This window comes from Phoca vitulina, unplaced genomic scaffold (genome assembly GCF_004348235.1).
Source record: "Phoca vitulina isolate PV1807 unplaced genomic scaffold, GSC_HSeal_1.0 scaffold9, whole genome shotgun sequence".
NCBI classification, from domain to species: domain Eukaryota; kingdom Metazoa; phylum Chordata; class Mammalia; order Carnivora; family Phocidae; genus Phoca; species Phoca vitulina.
This window is the reverse complement of record NW_022589712.1, coordinates 49338864-49364575: the sequence shown is the minus strand read 5'-3', so window position 1 is coordinate 49364575 and position 25712 is coordinate 49338864. Positions and strand designations below refer to the sequence as shown.

General features: G+C 37.8%; 2 protein-coding genes across 6 annotated transcripts in view; one reads left to right on the top strand and one right to left on the bottom strand.

Annotated features, from left to right (window-relative positions):
• The window catches only part of REV3L (REV3 like, DNA directed polymerase zeta catalytic subunit), a 174787-nt gene extending 150174 nt beyond the window's left edge, over positions 1-24613 (bottom strand). For 3 of the 5 annotated variants that reach the window (XM_032408050.1, XM_032408052.1, XM_032408055.1), the window contains exon 1: positions 24121-24374. In XM_032408050.1, the coding sequence (XP_032263941.1) occupies positions 24121-24259 (139 nt within the window). In that variant the 5' untranslated portion in view covers positions 24260-24374. Of the gene's footprint in view, positions 1-14791; positions 16462-24120 lie in introns of those variants that run through there. The other 2 variants (XM_032408054.1, XM_032408053.1) reach the window with 2 other exon arrangements.
• Positions 24614-24623: 10 nt separating this feature from the next.
• The window catches only part of LOC116634575, a 79662-nt gene continuing 78573 nt past the window's right edge, over positions 24624-25712 (top strand). The window contains exon 1 of the mRNA XM_032408059.1: positions 24624-25084. Coding sequence (XP_032263950.1) covers positions 24849-25084 — 236 coding nt within the window. The 5' untranslated portion in view covers positions 24624-24848. The remainder of the gene's footprint in view (positions 25085-25712) is intronic.

Below are 25712 nucleotides of genomic sequence, written 5' to 3'. Positions count from 1 at the left end.
GACTCTTGATCTCGGGATTGTGAGGTCAAGCCCCACGTTGGATGTAGATATTACTTAAAAATAAAAAATCTTTAGGGCGCCTGGGTGGCACATTCAGTTAAGCGACTGACTCTTGGTTTCAGCTCAGGTCCTGATCTCAGGGCTGTGAGATCGAACCCCGCATCAGGCTCTGTGGTGGGTGTGGAACCTGCTTAAGATTCTCTCTCCCCCTCTCCCTCTGTCCCCCCCGCCTTAAAAAAAAATTATTTTGCAAACTGAATCAGAAAGAACCACTGTACTAGAAGGAATGTGCGCGCGCACACACACACACCACACACAGACTAGGTTTGCAATAGCTCCAAGTGAATAGTATTAAATAGCATATATGATTTCGTTATGGAAACAGAATCATCATTACTTCATGGAGATGCAAGCAGCTCAAAGGAGCTCACCTACAAAAACCACTTAGGATACTGCCAAGGTACTCAATGTATTGCTTGCCAATCACCCTGGACTTGAGTAAGGAGACAATTCTAAGCAAAGAAAAAAAAAGATCCTTTGACCATATCAAATTTGAAGTTCCATGATGCCATATTGCTTCTGTTTCACCACTATCTGGTTTGTAGTAGGTGACAGCCACTTCAATTTTAATTACTATTTGTAATACATTTTCTTTAAATATGTATTTTTAAAAAGCAATATGCTAGGTTTTCCTCTTTATAAATTCTGTTGACTTGTTATAGAATTTCCTATGGGCTTTCTCGATACATTTGACTTAATTTCAAACATCTTTAAAATCAAAAGAAAACACAATTAAACAATGAAACAAAACAATGTTAGGAACTGTAGAGAACAAAGCTGAGTGAATAACCAAGGTCTTCACCTTCATGAGGTGGTTTGTGTGTGTGTTACAATATACATAAAACTTACCATTTTAACTTTCTGAGCATACAAGTCAGTGATATTAATAAGCACATTCACACTATTGTGTAACCATTATCACCATCTATCTCTAGAACATTTTCATCATCCCAAACTGAAACTCTGCACCCATTTAACAATAAATCCCCATTTATCCCTTCCCCAGCCCCTGATAACCACTCATTTACTTTCCTTCTCTATGTATATTACTATTCTACATATCTCACGTAAGTGGAATCATAGAATATTTGTCCTTCCATCATGAGTTTTTTTCTATCACTTTTTATTGCATATCTAGGCACCAAGCACTGAGGACACAAAGACTGGCAGCATACTAATCTGCCCTCATGAAACTTACACTCTAATAGGGAAGTCAGACAAGTCAATAACAACTTGCATGTCAGTGTGATAACAGCTCTAACAGAGGTACAAAGTACAATGGTGGCACAAAGGATTAATTAACTCTGAGCAAAGTCAAAAGCACTTCACAACAGAGGTGATGTCTCAGGACATTTTAAAATAGGAAGAATTCACTGAATGGACATCGTCATTTCATCCAGAGGAATGGTATACATTCATTCATCAAACATTTAATGAGGGGCAACACTACCCCCAGCACTCCACACCCAGGACAGCCAGAGTCCCTGCTTTCCTTACGCTAAAAGTACATGCAGAGACATGAGATATGCATCTGAGGAAGAGCAAGCAGTTCAGACTAAAGAGCAAAGTGCCTGGGGAAGAGTAAGATGAGGCTGGGAAGGCACTGAGGTATCAGATCATGGAAAAGTCATCCAGAGTTTTATTCTATACTGTAGGCCAGTTTCAAAACTTTAGAATATATAGGAATCATTGGTGGCACTTGCCAGAAGTACACATTCCTAGACAACCCCAGAGGTTTTAACTGCATACGTCTGGGATGGACCTCAGGAATCTGTATTTTTAATGAGTACCCCAGGTGATTCTAAAACAGGCATATCCATGGACTTTTTTTGGGAAATACCCCTGTAGAATATGGGACGCTCATAATGGCTTTCAAAGAGAAGATTATATGAATAGATTATATGTTTTGTTTATTAATTCTCCCCCAGTAAAAAGTAATACCTGCTTTTATAAGATATAAAAAAGCACAAAAAAGAAAAACATTACTTAAATCTATCACCTTCATATTCTGTTTTATTATTTCTCTAATGTTTATATTATATACACTCTTAAACAGAAGGATCATACTGTACAGACTATTTTGAAGCATATTTTCTTCACTTAGCCAGGCAAGTGAACACTTTCCCTTTATATTATTTCTTAGTCAGATTTTTGATGACCATATACATCATATAGATGTAACTATCCTTCATTTAAAAAAAAATTTTTTTTAAGATTAAAAAAAAAAGATTTTATTTATTTGTCAGAGAGAGAGAGAGTACAAGCAGGGGGAGCGGCAGTCAGAGGGAGAAGCAGGCTCCTGCTGAGCAAGGAGCCTGATGCGGGACTCAATCCCAGGACCTGAGATCATGACCTGAGCCTAAGGCAGGCGCTTAACTGACTGAGCCACCCAGGCGTCCCTATCCTTCATTTTTTTAACACTGAGGTTATTAGCAATTTTTCACGTAGTTTCTCCTGTACCACTGTCAGTATGTCATCATTTGGAAAAAATCTGGGTTTTAGAAAGATCACTAGTGACATTATAAGGGCTGAATCTGAAAAGAGGGGAATTCAGAGACAAGCTGAGAGACTATTACGATGGTCCAAGCAAATATGAGACCTCAATTAAAGTAGTAACAATGGAAATGCACAGAGAATGGATTTGAAAGTCCACAATCTACATGTAAAGATTTGTCATCTGTTTAAGACAATATATACAGAAATAATTCATTTTTTTCCATAAATATTTACCAAAGACCTACAATGTATCCAAGAATAATTACTGAGAAAAACGTATCAGGATAAAAGAACACTATGCATCTGGACTTTTTTTTTTTTTAAAGATTTTATTTATTTCTTTGACAGAGGGAGACACAGCGAGAGAGGGAACACAAGCAGGGGAAGTGGGAGAGGGAGAAGCAGGCTTCCTGCGAAGCAGGGAGCCCGATGTGGGGCTCGATCCCATGACCCTGGGATCATGACCTGAGCCGAAGGCAGACACCCAACGACTGAGCAACCCAGGTGCCCCGCATCTGCACTTTTATGGTGTGTGTATGTATGTGTAGGATCAGGGTTCCAATTGCATTTAAGTAATTCAGAGTCTTCCTTTTTATCAGAGGAAAAACAATTCCCTGTTCTGATTCTACAATTGCAGAAGTAGAGCCAGAAAGTGTCATAGTTGTCAATAAAAGCTTGACCCTCTGTTCTCAAGTTACATGCCGGGGCTGTGGTGGGAGTTCAACACACTAAACAAGAAACTGCCCATGATCAGGTTTACTTCAATTTTTAAAAAGAATCTGCATATACTGGAGCTTTCTGCCAAAAAAGAAAATGTTTCATGCATTTGGCTCCTTGTCCTTTTATGTGGCTAGTGTCCAATATCAACTTGGAGATGTCCCCATTTCAAAATCTGCCAGCTACTGAAACACAGGTCAAACAAAACATTTTTCCTTTCTATGAAAAAGTTTAATGTATCATGACAAGGAATCTTATTAGGTAAAGCTGAGCTCACATAAAAAATGCTTATAACGAACCAGTTCCCCCTAACATCTTTTTTAATTTTTATTTTCTTTAAAGATTTTATTTATTTGACAGAGACACACACAGCGAGAGAGGGAACACAAGTAGGGGGAGTGGGAGAGGGAGAAGCACGCTCTCTGCTGAGCAGGGAGCCAATGCGGGGCTCGATCCCAGGACCCGGGATCACGACCCGAGCCGAAGGCAGACGCTTAATGACTGAGCCACCCAGGCACCCCTAACATCTTTTTTTTTTTTTTATACTAATACCCATTAAACCTCAGATTTCAAAAGTCAGGATTTTTTTTTTTTTTTAATAATTAAAAGTTAAGATTCTTGAATCACACATATCCAAAGATTCTTCAGTAAATCTGACACACCTCAATTGATGTAAATGAAAAAAATTAGAAGTATATCTTACTTTCCTTTTGAGATAACATTCCTTTTTATTCATTTACCATGTAATTTTGTCAGAACTAGGGAGATCTCATTTATCACTTTTGGTAATTCAAAGTATATGTACTCAAAAAACTTTCCCACACTTTGAAATTTCCAAGTTTTATTTATATTAGTTGGTTTCTTAATTTTTAGTGATCTTGAAGCTTCCATGCATAAAAAAACCTCTCCTTTAAAAGGCATCCCAACCTGCCTCCTTAGCACAGTAGGCAGCGCGTCAGTCTCATAAAAGGCATCCCATTGGGATGCCTGGATGGCTCAGTTGGTTAAGTGTCTTCCTTAGGCTCAGGTTATGATCCCAGAGTCCTGGGATCAAGTCCTGCATCAGGCTCCTTGGTCAGTGGGGAGCCTGCTTCTCCCTCTGCCTACCGTTCCCCCTGCTTGTGCTCTCTCTCCCCAACAAATAAATAACTAAATAAAATCTTTAAAAAAAAAACAAAAGGCATATCCCATCTTCACTTCCAAAACACCTTCTCAGTTAACAGACCACAAAAAAAACAAAATACTAATATTGATTTCTTGTCTTTCTCATGTCTATTTAATTCTACATAGTCCTAGGTGAGTAAAATAAACATATCTGGGTCAAGCTACTTGATAATTTGTACAATTAATTTTTATGCCAAATTAAATATGTACTATTACAATAACTGAGGCATAATTCAGAATGAAAATCCAGTGAATTTCAAGTGATTAACGTAGAAAAATAAGACATATAAAACATAAAATTAAACATACTTTAGATTGAATTATTACATTAAATTCTATCTCCACAACAATAGCCATAATCCTGGGCCATATCTCATGGTCCTTAAATCTAATCAGACTGTTTTTTAGTTGGGACAAAACTTATTATTAACTTCTACTAATAATCTGAAAGCCCTCAGGACATGCCAAAAAAAAAAAAAATACATGCCTTTCTACTATAGCTTCACCTTCTGAAATATCAATACTTCAGGAATAGCAACAACTATTATCAAAGAAATCTCCCTAAAAGATAAATCTCATATCAGAAAAAAAAAGAGTAGGGGAAAATAAGACAAAACCCATAACGAATCATTTACGAGCTATGAGACAGTATCTTATGGTCTCACATCCATTTAACTGAAATCACACAGAGAGGAGAAAACAGTTAAAAAGAAATACATGAAGAGATAATGGCTGAGAGGTTTCCTCATTAAATAAAAGGTACCAAACCACAGAACCAAGCAGTTCAGAGAGCACCAAGCAAAAGCAAACAGGCACATCATGTTCAAAAGTAAAGGCAAATCGGGGCACCTGGGTGGCTCAGTTAAATGTCTGCCTTCAGCTCAGGTTATGATCCCAGGGTCCTGGGATCGAGCCCCATGGTTCTCTGCTCATCGGGGAGTCTGCTTCTCCCTCTCCCTCTACCTGCTCATTCTCTCTCTCTCTCAAATAAATAATAAAAACTTAAAAAAAAAAAAAAAAGGAAAGGCAAATCATACAAAGACAAAGAAAAAAAAGAAAAAAAAAAGACACTTTACAGAGAATCAAAGATAAGAATTATAGCAAAACTACATGAGCCAGACAACAACAGAGTGGTATCTTTTTAAAGGAAAAAAAAAAAAAAAAAAAGCAATCCACAATTCTATACTCAGCAAAAATATTTTTTTTGAAGATTTTATTTATTTATTTGTCAGAGAGAGAGACAGAGAGCGCACAAGCAGGGGGAGTGGCAAGCAGAGGGAGAAGGAGGCTCCCCGTAGAGCAAGGAGTCCAACATGGGACTCGATCCCAGGACCTTGGGATCATGACCTGAGCCAAAGGTAGATGCTCAACCGACTGAGCCACCCAGGCATCCCCTCAGCAAAAATATTTTATAAAAATACACAGATGGAATATAATACCAGACAGAAACTTGGATCCACACAAAGAAATCAACAACACTAGAAGTGACATAAATGAAAGTAAACACAAAACTTCATTTATTTATTTCTAATTGCTTTTTTTTAAAAAAAGATTTTATTTATTTATGTGTGAGACAGAGAGAGAGAGAATGCATAAGCAAGGGGAGCGGCAGGCAGAGGGAGAAACAGCTCCCCACTAAGCAAGGAGCCTGATGCGGGACTTGATCCCAGGACCCTGGGATCATGACCCGGGCCGAAGGCAGACGCTTAACCAACTGAGCCACCCAGGCATCCCTATTTGTAATTGCTCTTAAAAGATAACTGTCTAAAGCAAAATTGGTAGCAACATATTATATGTTGATAGCATATATAAAAGTAAAACGTATAACAAAAACACAAAAGATAAACAGGAAGAATTTGGAATCCTTAGAGTACATATGAAATTATGTACTGTTATATGATGGAAGATTTTGGTTAGTTACAAACGTATATTTCAAACCCTAGGGCTGCCACTAAATTAATCTCAAAAGGTATAAATAAATAAGCAAACAGTGGAGAGAAAGGAAATAAAAAATATCCAAGTAATCCAAAAGAGGAAAAATGAAGCAAAGGACAATAATAGAAAACAGCTAGCACAGTGGTAGATTTTTAGTCCAACCGTATTACTAATTAAACATAAACAATCTTAACACACCAATGAAAAGACAGATTATTAGACTAAATGAGTAAGCCCAACTATATGCTATATGCTTTCTAGAAGAAACCCATATAAAAGTATAAATGGGTTGAAAGTAAATGGATGAAAAAAAAGATATGTTGGGAGACAATTCCCCATGGGTCTCTTTGTGGTAGCAGTTTTTGAACAGACTTCTCAGTACTTTACCTGCAACCATCTCCCATCTGCAGTTCCACCTTATTAATAGTCAATAAAATGGAGATCCAGGAATCTCATGTCTACCGTCAGCATCTATGAAAATTTGTGGCAAGTTAACCTGACAGCTTTCAAGAAGGTAAAATTTCAGGCCCTTCAAATTCTTGACGTATCCTGTAAACACTAATCAAAAAAAGCTGGAATGGCTATATTAAAAACAGACAAGGAAGATTTCATAACAAAGAATCCTGCCTGGGATAAAGAGGCCACCTCACCAAGAAGACATAATAATCCTAAATCTATAAGGCCTTAACAAAGCTTCAAAATACATGAAACAAAAACTGACAGAACTAAAAGAGAAACAGACAATCCACAAGCTGGAGACTTCAACACCTCTCTCTCAATATTTGGTGAAACAAGCAGATGATAAACATATGGAAAAATTCAACTTTATAGTAGTGAGAGAAAACATACAAACTCACAATGAGATATCATTTATACCTATAAGAATTAATTTAGAACTTAAGAGGTCTGACAATTCTAAATGTTGGTGATGATGTAGAACATCAGAACTCTTACACACTGCTGGTGGGAATACAGTTTGGTAGAACCACTTTAGAAAACAATTGGCATTACCTAGTAAAGGAGACATGTGCACACTCAACCTCAGCTTCTACCTACTACCCCTAGTATAAACACTACCCCTAGTATAAACATATAAATTCTTACATACATGCACTAGAAGACATGCACAACACTTTTCATAACAGCATTGTTTGTAATTAGGGATAAAAACAGGAAACAACTCAAATGTCCAAAGATAGGAGAATGGAAAAATAAAACTATGGTATAGTCATATAAGGCAATACTATACAACAGTGAAAATGAATGAACTACATCTATATAATTCAACATGGATGATGTCCAAAACATAATGTTGGGAGAAAAAAAATCACTGCAGAACAAGCACACACAAATAGTTCCAAAAAGATAAAACCACACAATCTATTGTTTAGGGATATATACATACGAGGTAAAACTATAAAGAAAAGCAAGGCAATGATTAACCAAAATTATCAGATAGGAGAGAAAGAGGCAATCAAATACTTCAATACTGTAACATTCTATGTCTTACCGTAGGTATTAAAACAGATATTTGTTATATTCTTTACACATACTAATCTATATTATATATAGAGACTATCTACATTACATATTTATAATTTGAAATGCTTACAAAAAGAATAAGCAATAAATACAAATTCACTCAGCAAGTATTAAAAACAAGCCAAAAAAAATAAAATCATGAAATACATATATAACGCTTAAGGTCCAAATAGACATTGAGACTCACATGACTCAAGAAGACCACTTGGTTATACTTACAGGATATAAAATATGAAACAATGTGCGAGCAAGGCAGTGTGAAGTAGTTACTCTTCATCAAGAGTCTTCACAGCAATTCAGCAGATATTCTTTGGCTCTCCCCAGGTAGCAGGTAAAGTACCAGGGGATGAGATCATGAGGACTGGTGCCGTAACTACCCTAAGTTAGGAATACCAAATAGCAAGCACTATCTCCAGTCCCATGGACAGTTTCCTAAGCCTCAAAACAGACTTGCTCAAGAGTTATCACACCCACGGAATGTTTCACACCTAAAAACACTAACTGATACAGCACAGCTCTCTCCATTCTGGATGTTACATTAGCTTCCATCACTGCTGAAATCACCAAAAGTCCACTGGAAGACCAGTATAAAAAAGAAATATGAACCAATCTACCAATAACAGGTTATTTCTTTAATTAAAAAAAAAAAGCCTTCACAAATGAAATGAAAGCAATATTCAAAGGTATAATAGAAGAACTATCCCCAAATAAAAAGCACCAGCATCTCTACATCAAAAGGACTTTTTTGTCCCAGTCAAAAGTAAAAGAGACTAGAATAATGGCTAGAGAATTATAAAGGAAAAGTCTGAGCACATGAATACAATATTGAACCACGCTGTCATTAACACATGCATTCAACAAAAAGCCATTATCAGATATTCAAGGGTTCAGATAAAGTAATCCACATGAATATCTCCTGAAAAATAGTACCTAAAAACATATTTGTGGCAACCAAAAGAAGGAAATTTAAATTGGAACTCAAGCATGGGTATAAGAGGTATGGTATAAACAGATTAGTGATGGTACTCCATACCAAATTAATATGTAGAGTTGAGTACAAATTGTTCTACTGAAATTTAATACAGAAGCTAAAAATTTTTTCAAAGAGGAGATACATAGTTTATTCAACATTTGTAAGTTAGTCTTAAAGATTAACTTGGGAAGCCGAGAGTGTAAAACGCTAAAATAAGCTAAATTCTTGTATTACATAAAAGACAATTTTTTTTTTTAAAGATTTTATTTATTTATTTGACAGAGACGTGGCGAGAGAGGGAACACAAGCAGGGGGAGTGGGAGAGGGAGAAGCAGGCTTCCCGCAGAGCAGGGAGCCCGACGCGGGGCTCGATCCCAGGACCCTGGAACAATGACCTGAGCCGAAGGCAGACACCCAACGACTGAGCCACCCAGGCACCCCAAAAGACAATATTTTTGATTTGTTCTTAAATTTTATAATTACAACTACATTTCTATATATAAGCTTTTAAGATGATTTCTGCATTTTTATTTTTTATTATTTATTTATTTTTTTAAAAAATTTATTTATTTGACAGAGAGATAGCACAAGTAGGCAGAGCGGCAGGCAGAGGGAAAGGGAGAAGCAGGCTCTCTGCTGAACAGGGAGCCTGATGCGGGGCTCGATCCCAGGACGCTGGGATTATGACCTGAGCCGAAGGCAGCCGCTTAACCGACTGAGCCACCCAGGTGCCCTCTGCATCTATTTAAAAAAAAAAAAAAAACCACATAAAACAGTCTAACATTGCAAAAAGCAAAGGAAAGAGTAAAACAAATTATTAAAAAGTATAAAATTATACGAGAAAAAATCAATTATAACAAATTTTTATTGTTTAAAACCTTTCTGTTGGAAAGATCCTCAGATGGGTTTGAAAAAAATGAAATGACATAAAAAAAGATTAAAAATAGTGATAGGCAATGATAGTATCATGGAAATAGTAATACTAAAAGGAAATAGGAATAACAATTTTGATGTGGGACAAGAAGTAGGTTTCAAGAAGAAAGGGTCTCTTTAAATTGAAAAAAAGATGTTCACAGAGCTACTCAAACGTGGTCCATAAACTAGCTGTTTGTTATAGGTCTGGAACAAGACAAGTACAAAACTTGAAAGTAAGCATTTAGAAACTCTTAACAGCAATCTGACAGGGGAATTGTACACCTGTTTAATATAATAATAAAAAAAGGAAGCTTGTATTTTGCTTCTTGGTTTTTCTTTCTTGTTTCATTTTTCTAATTCACTTCTAATATATTTTAAAGAAGTATCAGGAAAAAACTGATTCTTAACCACAAACAGTTTGAAAAGCACTGCCATAAAAGATCCGTTAGTTATGAAGTTTTATGTGCCAAATAACTCTACATCAAAATATACAAGTTAAAACAATTAGAGATGCAAGGCAAAAATGAAGAACAAAATGAAGTGGGAAGCAATTTCATTCCATGACATATTACATAAAAAAAATAAGTGTACAGAGGATGAAAACAAATTATGAAATGTCATATTTTCTTTAGGAGGTCATATAGTAGAAGATATCCCATCAGTTTAATATCAACTTCTCAGAGGGAAAATTACTGTATTAAATGCATACATTGTAAGATGTATTATAACCTCAGAAATGTTAACATTTCCTTTAGTCAAGGAAATAGTATGTCCACACAATTTTGTATCAAATAAATGGAAAACATTTTTTATTGAAGTATAGCCGACATACAATATTATACTAGTTTCAGGTATACAACAGTGATTTGACAAGTATGCTCACTATGATTTAATTATAGTTACCATCTAGAAAACTTTTTAATTGTCAGTGAAACATTTATAAAGATATTGATGATATAATAGATCCTAAAGAACACTTCAACAACTTTGAAAAATTAAAAACTAAAGCATGGCAAAAACTGGTGTTCTACCATTCCCCACTATAAATCACGTAAGGATTCTTGTTTTTTTGGATGCTGCTGGGTAAAATTATGTATGAAGGGTTTGCCAACTTTAAAAACTTCTGAAAACTACATTAAATGACTCAAAACACACTCATCTCTATAGCCTCACGGTTTTCTAATCCCCTTTTACACAGAAGTGAAGGGGAAAAACTGAAGTATTTCACAATGTCAAATGCCGCAGAGGAGGTCATAGATGCCTCTGCTACCTTCTTCCTAGCTCCCTACAATCTTATTAAAAATGTAGGACATTGTTTGGATTGTGGGCAGCATTACTGCCTTCTCAAAAAAAGGTCAGAGTCCATTGTCTTTCCTCTATTTGGCCCACTGGGTAAAGGCTAGCCTAATCTAGCCACCTTAATGTAGCTATCTGATTGATTAGGTAAAGTCTGGCTGAATAGGTAAAGAGTTATGAGTCAGAGCACTGCTTGAACCACTACTACATGTATGTGTGGTACACACTGCGTGCACGCATGCACGCGCACACACACACAAACTGAACTGGACAAGACTCAAAGCAACATTATCAAGTCATCCTAAGTAACATAAAATTTTTTCCACCTATGCTACACAGTCTAATCATCTAGAAATAGCCCCAAAAGGGGTGGTTTCAGGATAGAACCAAAATTAGAAAAAAAAAGTAAATAAAAAATAGGATCCTTCTGAAATTGTTCATTTTAAGTCACAGCATTTTAAAGTAAGTTCTCTAAATAAGAAGTGATAAAGTCACTATTTTTTTCTTCTATTCCCATGATTAATATTTAAAACTAACTTCAACTAAATGTGATCTAAAGCCTCATTTAAGGTATAAAAGTTCTTTATAAAATGAAAAAAATTATTTAAATAAAATGTATTTACCCTAAGAATAAACAAACTGGGAAAAGATATTTGAAAGTCAATTCATAGAGACCAATTTTCCTATTATATGAAGAGCTCCTTGGAATCAATAAACAAAAAACCAAGACCCAAAAAGGGAAAGTGGATAAAAGATAAACATGTAGTACACTGAAAGGGAAATACAACTGGCTCTCAAGCATATGGAAAGACACTCAATCTCACTTGTAATAAAAGAAATGCAAATTAAAACCACGGAGATCCATGTTTTTATCCATTAGATTGGCAAAGATCAAAACATTTGAGAACATAATCTTGGTGAAGAGACGGAAAAAGTCTCATATTGCTGGTGGGAGTACAGATCAAAACAACCTGTGTTACACTTTTTCTTCTCTTGAAAATATTCTTGTAAGACATTTAAAAAATATAGTACACAAGATATATTCTATCTTATGTGGGCTGTTGGTCATTTTCAGAAAAGTTGTAATTGCCTGCTTTTATAGAATCCTGTTCATATAATAGAGCAGATAGGTAGGGAAGTTTAAGAAACTTGGATGATGAACACAGTAATCCTGCTCCATCTGCTGCCCACCTGATACCTTATTGTGCACTTAGTGGGGGCTCAGTAAATATCTGTTGATTAAATGGGACCAGGAATGATGCTGAGCAATGATGAGAATGGAATAAAACAAGAACAAGGAATTAGCTAAATTTATCTGAATTGAATAAATTTTTAAATACTATACTTTTTCAAGAGTAGGGCACCGACACACTGACAAATGTTTCCTGAAAAATGAGTCAGCCAGCAACAGTGGTATAGATTATTGCAATAATGGCCCCCTAATGAGTCACACACTCTTAGGAAACCCTTTCCACACTGCCCTGAGCTTTGCCATGTTTTGCTTTGGCCATGGAACAAGATAAAATATACGGGGCTTGCCTTCACTTTCTGCTTCCATAAACCCTACTACTACTGCCTCCAGCGGAAGACCAGCCTGCTGGAGACAAATGGCACTCCACGACCCTAGCCAACAGCTGGCACCAATATCCAGACATATGAATGAAGCCATCCTAGATCAATCGCCTTCCTGCTGACCTCTCAGCTGACCGCACCATATAAGCAGCCCAGCCACCAGCAGGGGCAGAATTGCTTAACTGAGCCCATCCCGGAATCATACGCTAACAAATAGCTTATTTTATACCACTACATTTTGGGGAGGTTATGCAAAAACCAATACAAGTGGATTTATGTTTTACCTGTTTCTGTTTGTTAAATTTCACAAAGAGAATATATTCATATACTACTTGTTTAATCAAACTAAACTTATAAAGATATTTTGTATCAGACCGATATTATAGTCAAGTCCCACTATCACCTTATAAGCACATATACATAAAACAAAACAATCCAGTCCAAATGGGAACATGAATTTGAGAGACTTAATATTGCTCAGGAAAAAAAGGGTCAGTACAGAGTAGCAGGGTATACTATGATACATACACAAAAGTGAATAAGAATATGTTCATGGTCACGGTCATGTCTCAATAATGGCTATTATCAAATTACAAAATCTCAGATTTTGCTTCTCTGCTTCTTCTGTTTAGGCTAATACACATTCCCTCATTTTAATCCTCACATGCTATGAGGTAAATATATGCTGAATAACTTTAGGCAAAAATTAATTAACCTCTCCAAGCCTCATTTCCTCAACTGTAAAATGGGGATAATAGTACCCATTTTACAGAGTTGTTGTAAAGATTAAAACACTCACTTAGAACTGAGTACATAGTAAGGGGTCAATAAATGGCCTATAATCTCTGTTAGTAAAATGACTTAAAAGTAGTGTCTTTTGACTAACCTGGCTTCTATTTTAAAATCATTAAGCATCATCAACCAAGGAGTGAGTCATCAAAATTAATTTGAAAATCTTTCTAATGACTTAAAGAAAAAAATTAAAAGACAATGTTATTAAAAACAAAACAAAAAAACCCAAACCAAACCTGGGAATACATATAGGGAAAATATGGTGAAGAAATTGAAACTCCAGGCAATAATGAATTCATTTGGTCCACATTCCACAATCCTAAATAAGTTTAAAAACCAATGGCTTCAATTTTTGTGTTTTATGAATTCACAAACGGCAAAAACAGGAGAGCAATAAATCCTATTATCACCTTTGTGACCTCTGGCACACATACTTTTAATTCTTTCTACCACCGTCTTTAATAAAGAAGGCACTACTGAAGGCTTTGGAAAATAAGGCTCTTTCAGAAGAAATAAACTTAACCTAATCTGCAGCATTGGAAAATTATAGTTACTCCTTGAATCAATGGCTTAACATTGCCCTTTTTCAAGGCCAAGATCAGGCCTGGACACTTTTGCTTCTCTCTATAGATCAACAGTTAAAAAAGAAAAATCAGGCCTAATGGGTATTTATAAAAAAGTCAACTCTTTAAAAAGTATTTTAAACAGGTAATTACCTAGCCTGAAGACATAAGAGGTAGTGACCAACTACAAAAAGCTTTACACCACAATGTGCAGGTACTTTAGTTTGCCCTGTTCTGAGAAATTAATAATTAATCTTAGTATATATGAAATAATGTGGCAGATTCTGGAGTTAGAAGAGTAAAGAAAGTAACACTTATATTGATATCATGCCACACATTTGCTGATTATTTTTAATCATAATAATCCAATGAGGTAAAAATTATTAGAACTCATTTTACAGAGGAGGAAATTAGGGCTCACTTAAGTAAAATAACTTGACCAGGGTCTCTCAGCAGAAGACAGTCTAACAGGTATTGGGGGCGGGGGGGGCAGGGAGGCACACAAGGGTGCCATGTAACCATGCCTACAGACAAACACAACACTAAATGTAGTAAGTCCTTTATCACCAATGTGAAAGGGGGCTAAGACTACAGGAAGCCAAAGAGATAACCTTTTGAGAATGGGCAAAGGAGTCACAAAAGGCTTTAAAGAGGTTAATATTTGAGTTGTTACTTTTAAGGATGAGTAGGATTTATCAACTTCAATGCCAAGGCTTACCCCCAACCCCCCTCATCCCCAATATATTAACCAAAATAAATTACTTACTTGAAATTGAGAAAAACAATTTTGAGAGAAATCTTCCTCAGATATATTATTCCATAGTTTTAAAACAAATAATATGATGACAGTTTAATTTTTAGGTTGCTTTTATGTGGCTTGTCTTGGTTTTTATTCTGAAATGAAATTTAGATTAGTCATTTTCTTGTTCTGAGAAACTAGGAGTATGCCAACATGTTTTAACTTCACATTTTTTCACATATCAACATGTATTCTTACTTACAAAACCTTTCATTTCACCATCTCAAACAAAACCTAATTTAATATATAAATTACTTTGAAGTGTAAATATATATGCAAAATAAGATATTTCTTTAATTATGGTTATACTTCCTTGGTAATTGTAATAAATGGAAGAAAAATAGAAAACTCTTGTTATATTGTTATTTATTACACAAGCATTTTTGAGGTAACACGCTTTCTTTTATTATTTGAATCGTTTATATAGTAAATGCTCTCTCAACCCAAAGAAAATTAAATAACTACCCCCAAGGAAATTGACCTCAAATTCTTAGTTTTTCCCACAACTAACGTCTAAAAAGAAAATAGAATTGGACCAAAAAAACCCTAACATTTACAATGACAATTACTACCCTTTCTCAGAATTTACTTTGCTAGGCATACATTCAATTTCTGCTGCAGAAAACAGTCCAGTTTGCCAATACTAATTAAGCAACAAAATATTTTTCATTGAAAAAAAAGAAATATTTAAAAAGCTACAGAGAACTGGAAGAAACACAGAAGGTCATCTGAAAAACTTAAATGACAAAAACAAAAACAACAAAAAACAAAAAAAACACCCACACACCAAAAGATTAAATAGACTGTTATTAAGAGGGTTTTATTTTTACTTATAATTTGTTTTAATCTCAAAAATATATCTACTTTACGTTTAAACAGTGGAGTTTTGTTTTAATTGCCTAAGACACTTACTCCTGCCCTATCTGTATCTTACCTGGAAACTCTAAGTTAACACATTTTACCCAAAGTTCACTGTACCTGAACTCCCATTATTTCCTCTCTTATTTAGTATCACTGTGGTGTTAAAATGACAGCCAGGTACCAAATTAACATACAACATACCATACCCCATATCTTAGTAAGTTGCTGAGTATTTCTTTGAAATGTCTATCGCTAATGACAACATCCTTTGAAATCTGTTTAACCCCAACCTCCTTAAACCTCATTATAAAACGAATCCCACTACAACCTATTTTACAGGAAGATTCTAAGCACTATTACACACAGTAGGCCCTTAAAGATTTCTAAACTGTGTACATGCAGGTCTTCTAATAATTCCTTCAAGGTTCAGTATGTTCACCTTTCAATTATCAATGCCTTCTTCCAATTTTCCCTCAGGTTTGGGGGGACAGTGTGAGGCAGTGAGAGCTAAGAGTCAAGATCCTTAGTTTTCACCCCTAGCCCACACAAACTTATAGGACACTGGACAAATCCCTGAGCTTACCTATCTAGATTTCAGTTCTCTTTATATAAAATGAAAGGATTTGACCAGAACAGTGTTTCCCAACCTTTTTCACATTGTAAATAATATCTGTTCAGCACAGAGGCCAACAGAAGGGCATTTGGAAGCATCAACATGGTGCTTGGTGAAAAAAATTTATCACATTTTCTTTATATAATTATAGAAGAAAATTAAAATTTAAATGAGGTTTGTAATAATATGAATGAATCTCAAATGCAGCCTTTTTCACATCGAGAATAATATTTCAAAATAACAATGATGTTTATTTTTGCAAAACATACATGCACTATTAGGGAGCCACCTTGCAGCAAGCTAAATGACGCATCAGATACACATGACTAGGAGATCCAATACAGGCGAATACAGAAATTCAGGCCTAGAGCTGGGCTCCCTGGGGCAATCAACATGCCTGCTACTCTGTGCTCTCACTGTCATTGGGCTACACCTTGCACCGTGTAACATGCTCCTCAGGCACCCAGAATATAAACTCCAATAGCAGTAGCTCCATGATCCCTTCTCCACAAGAGGCAGCTGCATATTCTGTGGCGAGCTGAAGTAGATTCCAAGTAATAAAGCACATCTTTAATGCATTAAAAATATCAAAAGGAGCAGTAACTGCAGGTTATTGCTCATGATGGTACCTGCTTAAAGGAACCCCAAAGCCTTCCTTTAGATCCACTCCACTAGGGCCACCCTCCAGTGAACCACATAATATCATCGGGAGGCTCTGAATTAGAAGACCTCTAGCAAAATCTAAAATTAAACAGTATTGCAGTAGTCATTTGATAACTGTTCACAACTATTACAGCCTTTTGTTTTTGTTCTTCTTTACCAATTCCTTCAAACACAACTTAAAAAAAAAACCAAACTTTGAATAGGTATCACATGCACATGGTAAAAAAAAAATTCCAAAATTACCACAGTATACTAAAAAAAATTCAGTCTCCCACCTTTGTCCTCTAGGCTACCAGTTCCCTTCACTGGAAGCAACCACTGTTACCAAACTCTCATATATCCTTTGATATTTATAAACACACACACACACACACACACAGATATATACACACAAGTACATATATATTTTATATGTATTTTTTAAACCACACAAATGGCAGCATACTATACATGGGAGTCTTACATGTTGCTTTTTTTTCTCTTAATATATCTTAGACATGGCACCATTGCAGTACACAGTGTTGCTTTGTTACTTTAAGGGTTGCCTAGTATTCCATTGAATAGATATACCATTATTTACTTAACCACTCCCCTAACTCATTTATGCTTAGGTTTCCAATTTTTTGCAATGACAAACAATGCTGCCACAGATATTTTTACATGTTCATTTAATACATATATAAAATATTTGAGAATAAAATCCTTGAATGAAATTGCTAGATCAAAATATATGTGTATCTTTAATTTTGAAAATGATTTCCAAATTGCTTTCCATAGAAAATGAAGTTTATATTCCCACCAGCAATATGAGAATGCCCATTTCCTCTTCCTCTCATTCTCCCCAAGTTATACTATGTAATCAATTGTTCCTAATTTGATAGGTGATAAATAGTATGTTGTAGCTTTAATTTACATCTCCTTTATAAATAAGATTGCACACCTTTTCATATGAATTCTCTTTGCTCATTTTGTCTACTAGATTATTTTCTAGGAGCTCTTTGCATATTAACAGGACATTAGTCCTTTGTGAAAAGTGTACAAATAAGTTTTACTAGTCTGTTTCTTTTAAGATTTTTTTTCTCTATACAGAATTTATTTTATGTTGTAAAGATCAGCAACCTGGCTCCAGCTCTGTTTTATACTTTGAAAGGTCTTTGCCATTCCTAGATTATATTAAAAATAATTATCCTATGTTGTTTTGTTTTGTTTTCACATTTAAATCTTCTGATTCATCTGGAAACCAACTTATTTTTCCAGATGATTAACTGGCTATCTCAACACTATTTACTAAATAATTTTTTTCCATACTAATGGGTAAAGGTAGCATCCATTTTCACAAAGTTCTTATTTATATTTAAGTCAGTTTCTGGCCTCCACTCTGTTTCATTGTTGCTATGTGCCAAAACCGCACTACTTTTCAAAACATTTTAAAATTAAAATCAGTTTACATATGAATGGGTATAATTTAAAAAAAAAAAGCCAGAAATTACTGGCTTGCTTTAATGTAAGAATCATTCTGCAGTTCCTAAACTGAATTTATATAATAAGGTTCAATACTATCATCACACAATCATGCATTTGTGTGGATACTTATTTTGGAGCCCAGTATGAACTTCAAGTCTCTTTTGCTGTATTTCTGAACCATACCTAGAAAGCCAGTTTTTCCTTAATTTTGTACACAGTTTTTTCTCAAATTATAAAATCAATACATTCTCTAAGAAAATCTAAAAAATTCAAAACACACCTCTCAGAAATAACCAACCTTTATATTTTTGTGTATTTTTTCTGCATTTTAATAAATGACTATTTTGCAAACTCATTTTTTTCACATAATATACTGAGCATTGTCCTATATTATTTTATATTCTTCTAAAATGTTTTTTTAATGACATTAGTTCTACTATATGAATATGCCCAGTTTATGTAACCACTTCCCAACTGTTGAATATTTGAGGTTGTGCCCTGTTGATGACTATCATCTACTGATTAATTCTTGCAAAAATGCTTGATTTTCAAGCACTGTGGTAAGTATTGACTGTATAATAGTGAGCAGAAATGAACACATTACCAGCATTTATGGAGGTTATTGGGAAAAACAGACATTAATCTCCAACATATATACAATTACAATTATAACAAGTGTTATGAAGGAGAGTTTATGGAGTTTTGAGAGTCTCTGATAGGGAAGGCTTCCCTGAGGAAAGATAAATCAGAGTTTAGGTGAAGGAAAAGGAAAAACATTCTAGGCAGAGGGAACAGCAGGTACAAAGGCATCATTGTGGAAGGGAGCATGGCAAGAATAGGGACTGAAATAAGGCCAATATGGCTGGAACACAAAGAGCAAGGCAAGAAGAACATGGCTCAAGCCATGACTGGATAGAAAGGTAGGGGCCAGACTATATGCAAGACCTTGTAAGACATGTAGACGTCACCACATAAGACATGTAGCTTTGTCCTTATCCTAAATGCAATGGAAAGCTACTGAAGCATATCAAGTAGTAGGGTGATATAATCAGGGTTGCATTTTGAAAAGATCCCTCTGATTACAGTGTAGAAAACAGATTAGAAGGGAACAGAGTGGACTGGGGTAGGCCAAGATTAGGAGGCTATTGTAAATGCATCCAAAAATGCTAGTAGTTTAGGGTGGTGATGGATAATGAAAAGAAGTAGATGGATTCAAAAGATAATCAGATTTTGCCAAAAGATTTACATTCATAGATTAAAATCCCTAAAACTAGAATTATTGGGTCAAAAAACATTTCAAGGATTATGATATGTATTGCCAAGCTGCCCTGCCAAGAGCAGTTTTCTCTTTGTGAATTACCTTGTATCTGTTCCTCTATCAGAATTTGGATATTCCTTAAAAATGACTTAATCCATACTTCCTTCATGAAGCCTTCCCTGACTCCCCTTTTTGCCTGCTAGTTGGTCACTGACATGTCCTCCTTTGAGTCTTTGCTTTCTTAAACACATTTTCCGTCATACTCCAATCAAACTATGTTTGACTTATGTTTCCATGTCATCTCTACTATATTGTGAGAGTCTAGAGGGTAAAAGTTGTTCATAATGACACCAAAAATAGCTCAATATACATAGTAGGTTCTCATTAAGTGTTCACTGAATGAACCCAATCACTATTACCAGATTCTACTGTGTCCAGACTTAAGAGGGCCCTGCTTCATCCTCTGATTTACTAATTGTGATTTTAAATCAAATGTAATACAGAAAGCTAACAAAATTTGCTACTCAGGGCTCCAAATGCCTACTAAATAAAGTCATTAATTTTGTTTGTAGTAAATCACTAAATCTCAGTAGTGCTCCTGAAAAACCTTTCTAGTAATTACATCAAATAGGTATTATGTGATCTTAAAATATTTTTAAATGGCTTAGCAAAAAAAAAAAAAAAAAAGACTATGAACAAACAAGAGTTTTATTAGAGAAATTAGTTGAAATTAGTTGTAATTTGAATTGTTGATAAATGCTATGTTTTTCAAAACTGTATTCGTCTCAAACTTAGTTAATAATCCAATTTACAAAAGAAGTGAGGTTATTAAACAACTACATAAATTTATATAGCATTTCAGAATGATCAATTTCTTATGTTGAAAAACTTGATTTCATGTTTAACAGTTAGCATCTAGAACAATCTACTAAAATTTTTACTATCTGGAGGAAGACTAGAGAGGGGAGTGGCAGAGTTCCTTACAGTAATCTTAAAGACAAGCAGCTCCCTCTATAGTCTGTTTGGCCTACTTTGTTAATTACTTGCTGTGTGAACATCTCACTCACACTCTTCTATTTACTCCTACTCTGCATCTCAGCAGGGAAGCTTTTTGAGAGGATAATTCTGTTTAACCTGGTGCTGAGAAAACTGAGAGCTTTCTAAACTCAACATGAAGTGAGTTACATCAAGCAACTAAGCAAGAGCTGGGATGTGGAAACCGGACAGCTTCCCAGATCCACCGGAGTCAGGTCTTCACAATGAAGCCTTAGGATTTTATTTGAAGTGAATTCCCAGAGCAGTCACACCTGTATTCAAATCTAAGTGAAAAAACACAGCCCTCTGCTTTAGTTATTTATAACCTTGCTTCTCTCCATTAAAACAAGTTACTGAAACGTTGTTACATTGCTCAATACATTGTTATATCAAAAAAACGTTCAAGACATTTTTAAATGAGTGAAGAAAAGCAGAAGAGGTTTTTTGGTTTTAAAAATAATTCCATCACTCACATGAAGAAAAATTAAGTGATTCAGTAATCAATATCCTCAGTCGGCAAGGGATTAAATGAGTTAGGATCTACCATTCAAATTTGAATATGCCACTTTCTTTAATACCTTTTCAAATTTCACCAACTCAAGATAGGAGAGCTTTTAAACCTAAGACAATTTATTTCTTAAATTACTCAAGATATGCCCTCAAAACACAGGACAATCAGAAGTCAACCGGACTGTTTTCTAAAGCAGAAAAATACCTTTTTGAATAGAAAAACTGAACTAGTAAAAATGTAAGAAACCAATCAGTTCAGAATTTATAATACAAATATAAAATGCCCTCTTTATTTGGGAAACAATTTTTTCTGCTTATTTTTCAGGACTCATTTATAAAGCAAACTCAGTTTAAAAACAGCTTTTCTCCAAATCAAGATAATTAAGGGCTTCCAAAATTAACTACTATATGTGAAAGGCTTAAATTTATATGAAAGGCTTAAATTTATGGTACTCTATGTAACACAGATTTATCATGTTACTATTTTTCATTAATTTGTTTTACTAATTAGTAAATAAACATAGTTCGTATTTCCAAACAGTCTTCATTAAAAATTCTATCATTCAGAGTTTTACTAAGTCAGATTGACCTTTTATATTAATTATTTTCAAGTTTTATTTTAATGGGTGAACTGGACTAGTTGTCTTTGGGGAGAGAATTCAGGAGCAGATAATTGTAGTTTTTGTTTACGTTTCATTAATACTAATTTTACTGGGAGTTTCTAACATGTTAAAAATGTTGGCTTGATTTCTGAAGGCTATAACCTCTAAATGTATGCCCGTGACTTCAAATTTTTTCACCTGTTGAAGAAACAGAAGTTTTATGTGTAAAACGGAGAACTATATTTATAGTAAACTCAATTTGATACTCCTTAACTTTAAGTTTCAGTTTCTTTGTATCAAGTTTTATATCCTTCGATATATGTACAAAAAAGTCATCCACATTCATTTACATTATACATTTCAAAGTACATTTTTCGAAGTTTTTTTAAGGGGGGGCTGTTAATCTATTGTAAGATGTCCAGAAGGGAAAAAATATTTATCATCGAATAGTCCTGTGTCTTTTTTATATTGAAAAACACAAAAGTACCTCATCATCTTTATCTTTTAAAGAGTATTTTCTCACGTTATAGAATTACTGCTAGCTCACGGTGAAATTCACCTATTCCACAAACTACTATAACACAGCTTGAAAATCATCCAGGGATATTGGATGATATCCAATATCTACACAATGACTTGTGTAGAGGGGAAACAAACAAACAAACAAACAACTATGTGCAGAAAAGTAATCCAAATCATACAAACTTTAATACATAGAAATGCCACAATATATCCTATTAGCATGTCACTTTATAATTCAGAAATCTGGCTGAAGAGAGCTATATAAACGTCACTATCTTATTCTTCCTCTGTACTTGAAGTGAGAACAAACAGTATATTACACTGAAATTCCAATGAGAAACAAAGCACCAATACATTTAAAAGGGCAGAAAAATCTATCCTTCAGAACTTCATTGCCTCTGTTTTCCAGCCTCCAAAGTTTCAGGTGTTATACTTTCACCAAATGAACAGCACTCAAAGGCCCCATTTTATCAGGTCCCTATCATCAAAATCGTTTTCATTATTTTAAAAAGGAATACAAATCTCACTAACAACACTGAAATTTTTAACAAAGAGAATTCACATTAAAAGAAAACTGCTTGAAAATGAGTGCTTGTGTTTGAGAAAGTGTTATCTTGGTAGTCCACAGAAACAGTAATAAGATGAATAGTGATTAGGGCAAGGAGCATCAAGTGGGAAATGCTATCTAAAATCCCATAGGGCAATACATAGCTAGAGGTAAGAGCATCCCTTTCTAGGAGGCAGCTCCATTATTTCATGTAGGTAGTTCAAAGCATGTCGAAAATCACAACACTTTAAAACCTTGTAAATCTGGCCACTACCTATTTATATTATCACAAACCCCTAAGAGCTTTTGAGAATGTAGCTTCTGTCACTGCTGTCTCCCCACCCTACTCGTTCATCAGTTTTTATTTTAAAGATACGTGTATTTAAAATGCAATACCACAACTCAGCATAGGGGCATTTCTAAATGTTTGTGTTGCTGAGTTTAGCTGCGGTTCTTAAGAAATTCACGTTATTGAGTGGGATGTTTTACGTTGGGCAGCACACACGCATTTCCTAGTCCCAAGGATCCACGTTTCCCTCAAAGCAATGCACCTGAGGATGCTGCCCAGTCCCCAGACTCTGAGGCTTAAACTCTAAGGAGTCACGACCTGCACTCACAGCAGAACCACATGGTCACTTCAATGCGAAAAATTATTTGGCCCCAGGCGCCACTCTTCAGTCCGCGGCATCTCCGGAAGGGGCAGAGGAGAGCGCGGGCGAGAGGCGGCGAGGAGAGACTGAATACAGAGAGCTGACACTTCCTCACTCCTCTTAAAGCCATTTCCAGAAAGGGCACTTGGGAGACGCACGGGGGTGTCCGCAGTCCCACCAGCGACAGACCTCAGAGCGGGGCCCTGTGAACCCTTTCAGGGAGGACATGGCGCGGTCACCTGGCCCATCCTCCTGGGCCAGAGCGCTGTTGGCGGGCGCTCGCTTCCCCCCGGCCCGAGACAGGGAGTCCGGATCCGGCTCCCGACCGCCGCACGCACTGTAAACACTCGGCGCCCGCCGCCTCCCTCCCCGGGGAGGAGGCGGCGCAGCGCTCGCGCGGACCCTCATTTTTGCGCCTCTTGTCACGCACCGGGGGAAAGGCGAGAAGGGCGGAGGGAAGGGAACAGGCGGCAGCGATACACCGAGGGCCGGCGGCGTGCGCGCGTGTGCGCGGCGGGGAGGGCAGCCCCGGCGCCCCGCCGGCTCCAGCCCGCGCCCCGCGCCCGCTTACCTGCCGGGGTCGCTCCGAAGACTCGCACCACCGGCACCTTCTTGACAGGGGCCTGGGTGAGGGGGGATTGGCAGATATCCAGTCCCTGCAGCGGGCTGGCCATGTAGTAGTCGGCAGTCACTATCCTCACTGAAAACATGTTCGCCGCCGCCGCCACCGCCTCCTCTTCACGAGCGATCTGGCAGCAGCAGCAGCAGCAGCGGCGGCGGCGGCGGCTTCTTCCGCAGCGACGGCCCCACAGCAGCGGCGGCGGCGCCCCCTCCCCTCTTCGGCTCGGCCCCCCCCCCCCACACACACACAGAAACCGTGAGCAGCGGCGGCGGGCGGGGCGGTGTTGGCACTGCTGCCGCCGCCTCCTCAGGAGCACCCGGCGAGGGGCAATAGGAGAGAAGCCCTGGCGCTTTCGTCGGTGCTGGTGCTGCCGCCACTGCCGCCGCCGCCGGGAATCACACGGGCTCCTCGGTCCCAGGCTGCAGCTCTTGTTGCCATGATGATGATGTCACGGACGCAACCACTGGGGGAGGGGAGAAGGGGGTTGTGTGTGTGGCGAAGGGAGGGCGGTGAGTAGTTGGGGGAGGGGACGCGGCGGGAAAGGGAGGGAGCGGGGCGGGCACCCGAGCGGGACACCCGGGCGGGGGCCGAGAAGGTGTTTTCTCCCCCGCCCCCGGGGCTCGCAGCGAGGGAGGGAGCTGGTGGAAAGCTGGGCCCACGACTGGCGCGGGGAATCGATGACTCGGCTGGTGGGCACGGCCACCTGGGTGGGGGCAGCGGAGGGGGGCGGCGGAGCGCCGATGTCATGGATGGGCTCCGAGGGGCTTGCGGGAGGGGGGCCTCCAGTGTTCGGGGCCGTTTTGGCGGCGAGGCGTGATAAGCCGGAGCTGCGGTGCTCACGCTCGCCTAGCCGACCGCCATTTCACATCCTGCGGAGGAAGCGGGGGCAGCCGCGGAGACGGCTTTTTACAAGGTAAGAAAACCCGCCCGCGGGAGGAGGAAGGCAAGGCGCAGATCTCGTGCCGCCGCGGCCTCGCGGGAGGGCGGGCGGCGGAACGGGCGGGGCCGGGCGCGGATGCAGCCGGCCCTTCTCAGGTAACGCCGCGGCTCTGCGCGTGGCCCGGGGGCGGTGCGAGGGGCGGGGGCGCGCAAGCGTGGGCTCCGGCCTATAAAAGGGCCGCCCGGGCGCTCCCTCCCGCTGGTGCGGCTGGAGCCGCCGCGCCCCATCTTTCTATGCGGTGCTGCGGTGTCTGTGCCTGGCCACCTAAAGGAGTTTGTTCACGCTCGGCTCTGCTTAGCTTTGCCAGGGGTTGGCAGATCCGGTGCTCAGGGATTTCCCACCGCGGTGTTTTTCTCCCGCCCTAATAGATCCTTCCTTGGTTTCCTCTTTGGCCCCGCAGGATGCGTTCCGGGCGCGCGCGTGTACATGTAAGGACTTGTCCGCGCTCAGTGACCTCCCTCCCCCGGCAGAATCCAGGATTAAGAGCCTTTCAGAGAAATGTTCGGCCAAAGAAAAAGGCCCGTGAAAGTCACCGCATTAGATGTGGACGCCCAGTGTTATTCATTAACTGTCTGTTTAAGGTTTTACTACCCAAAGGCAT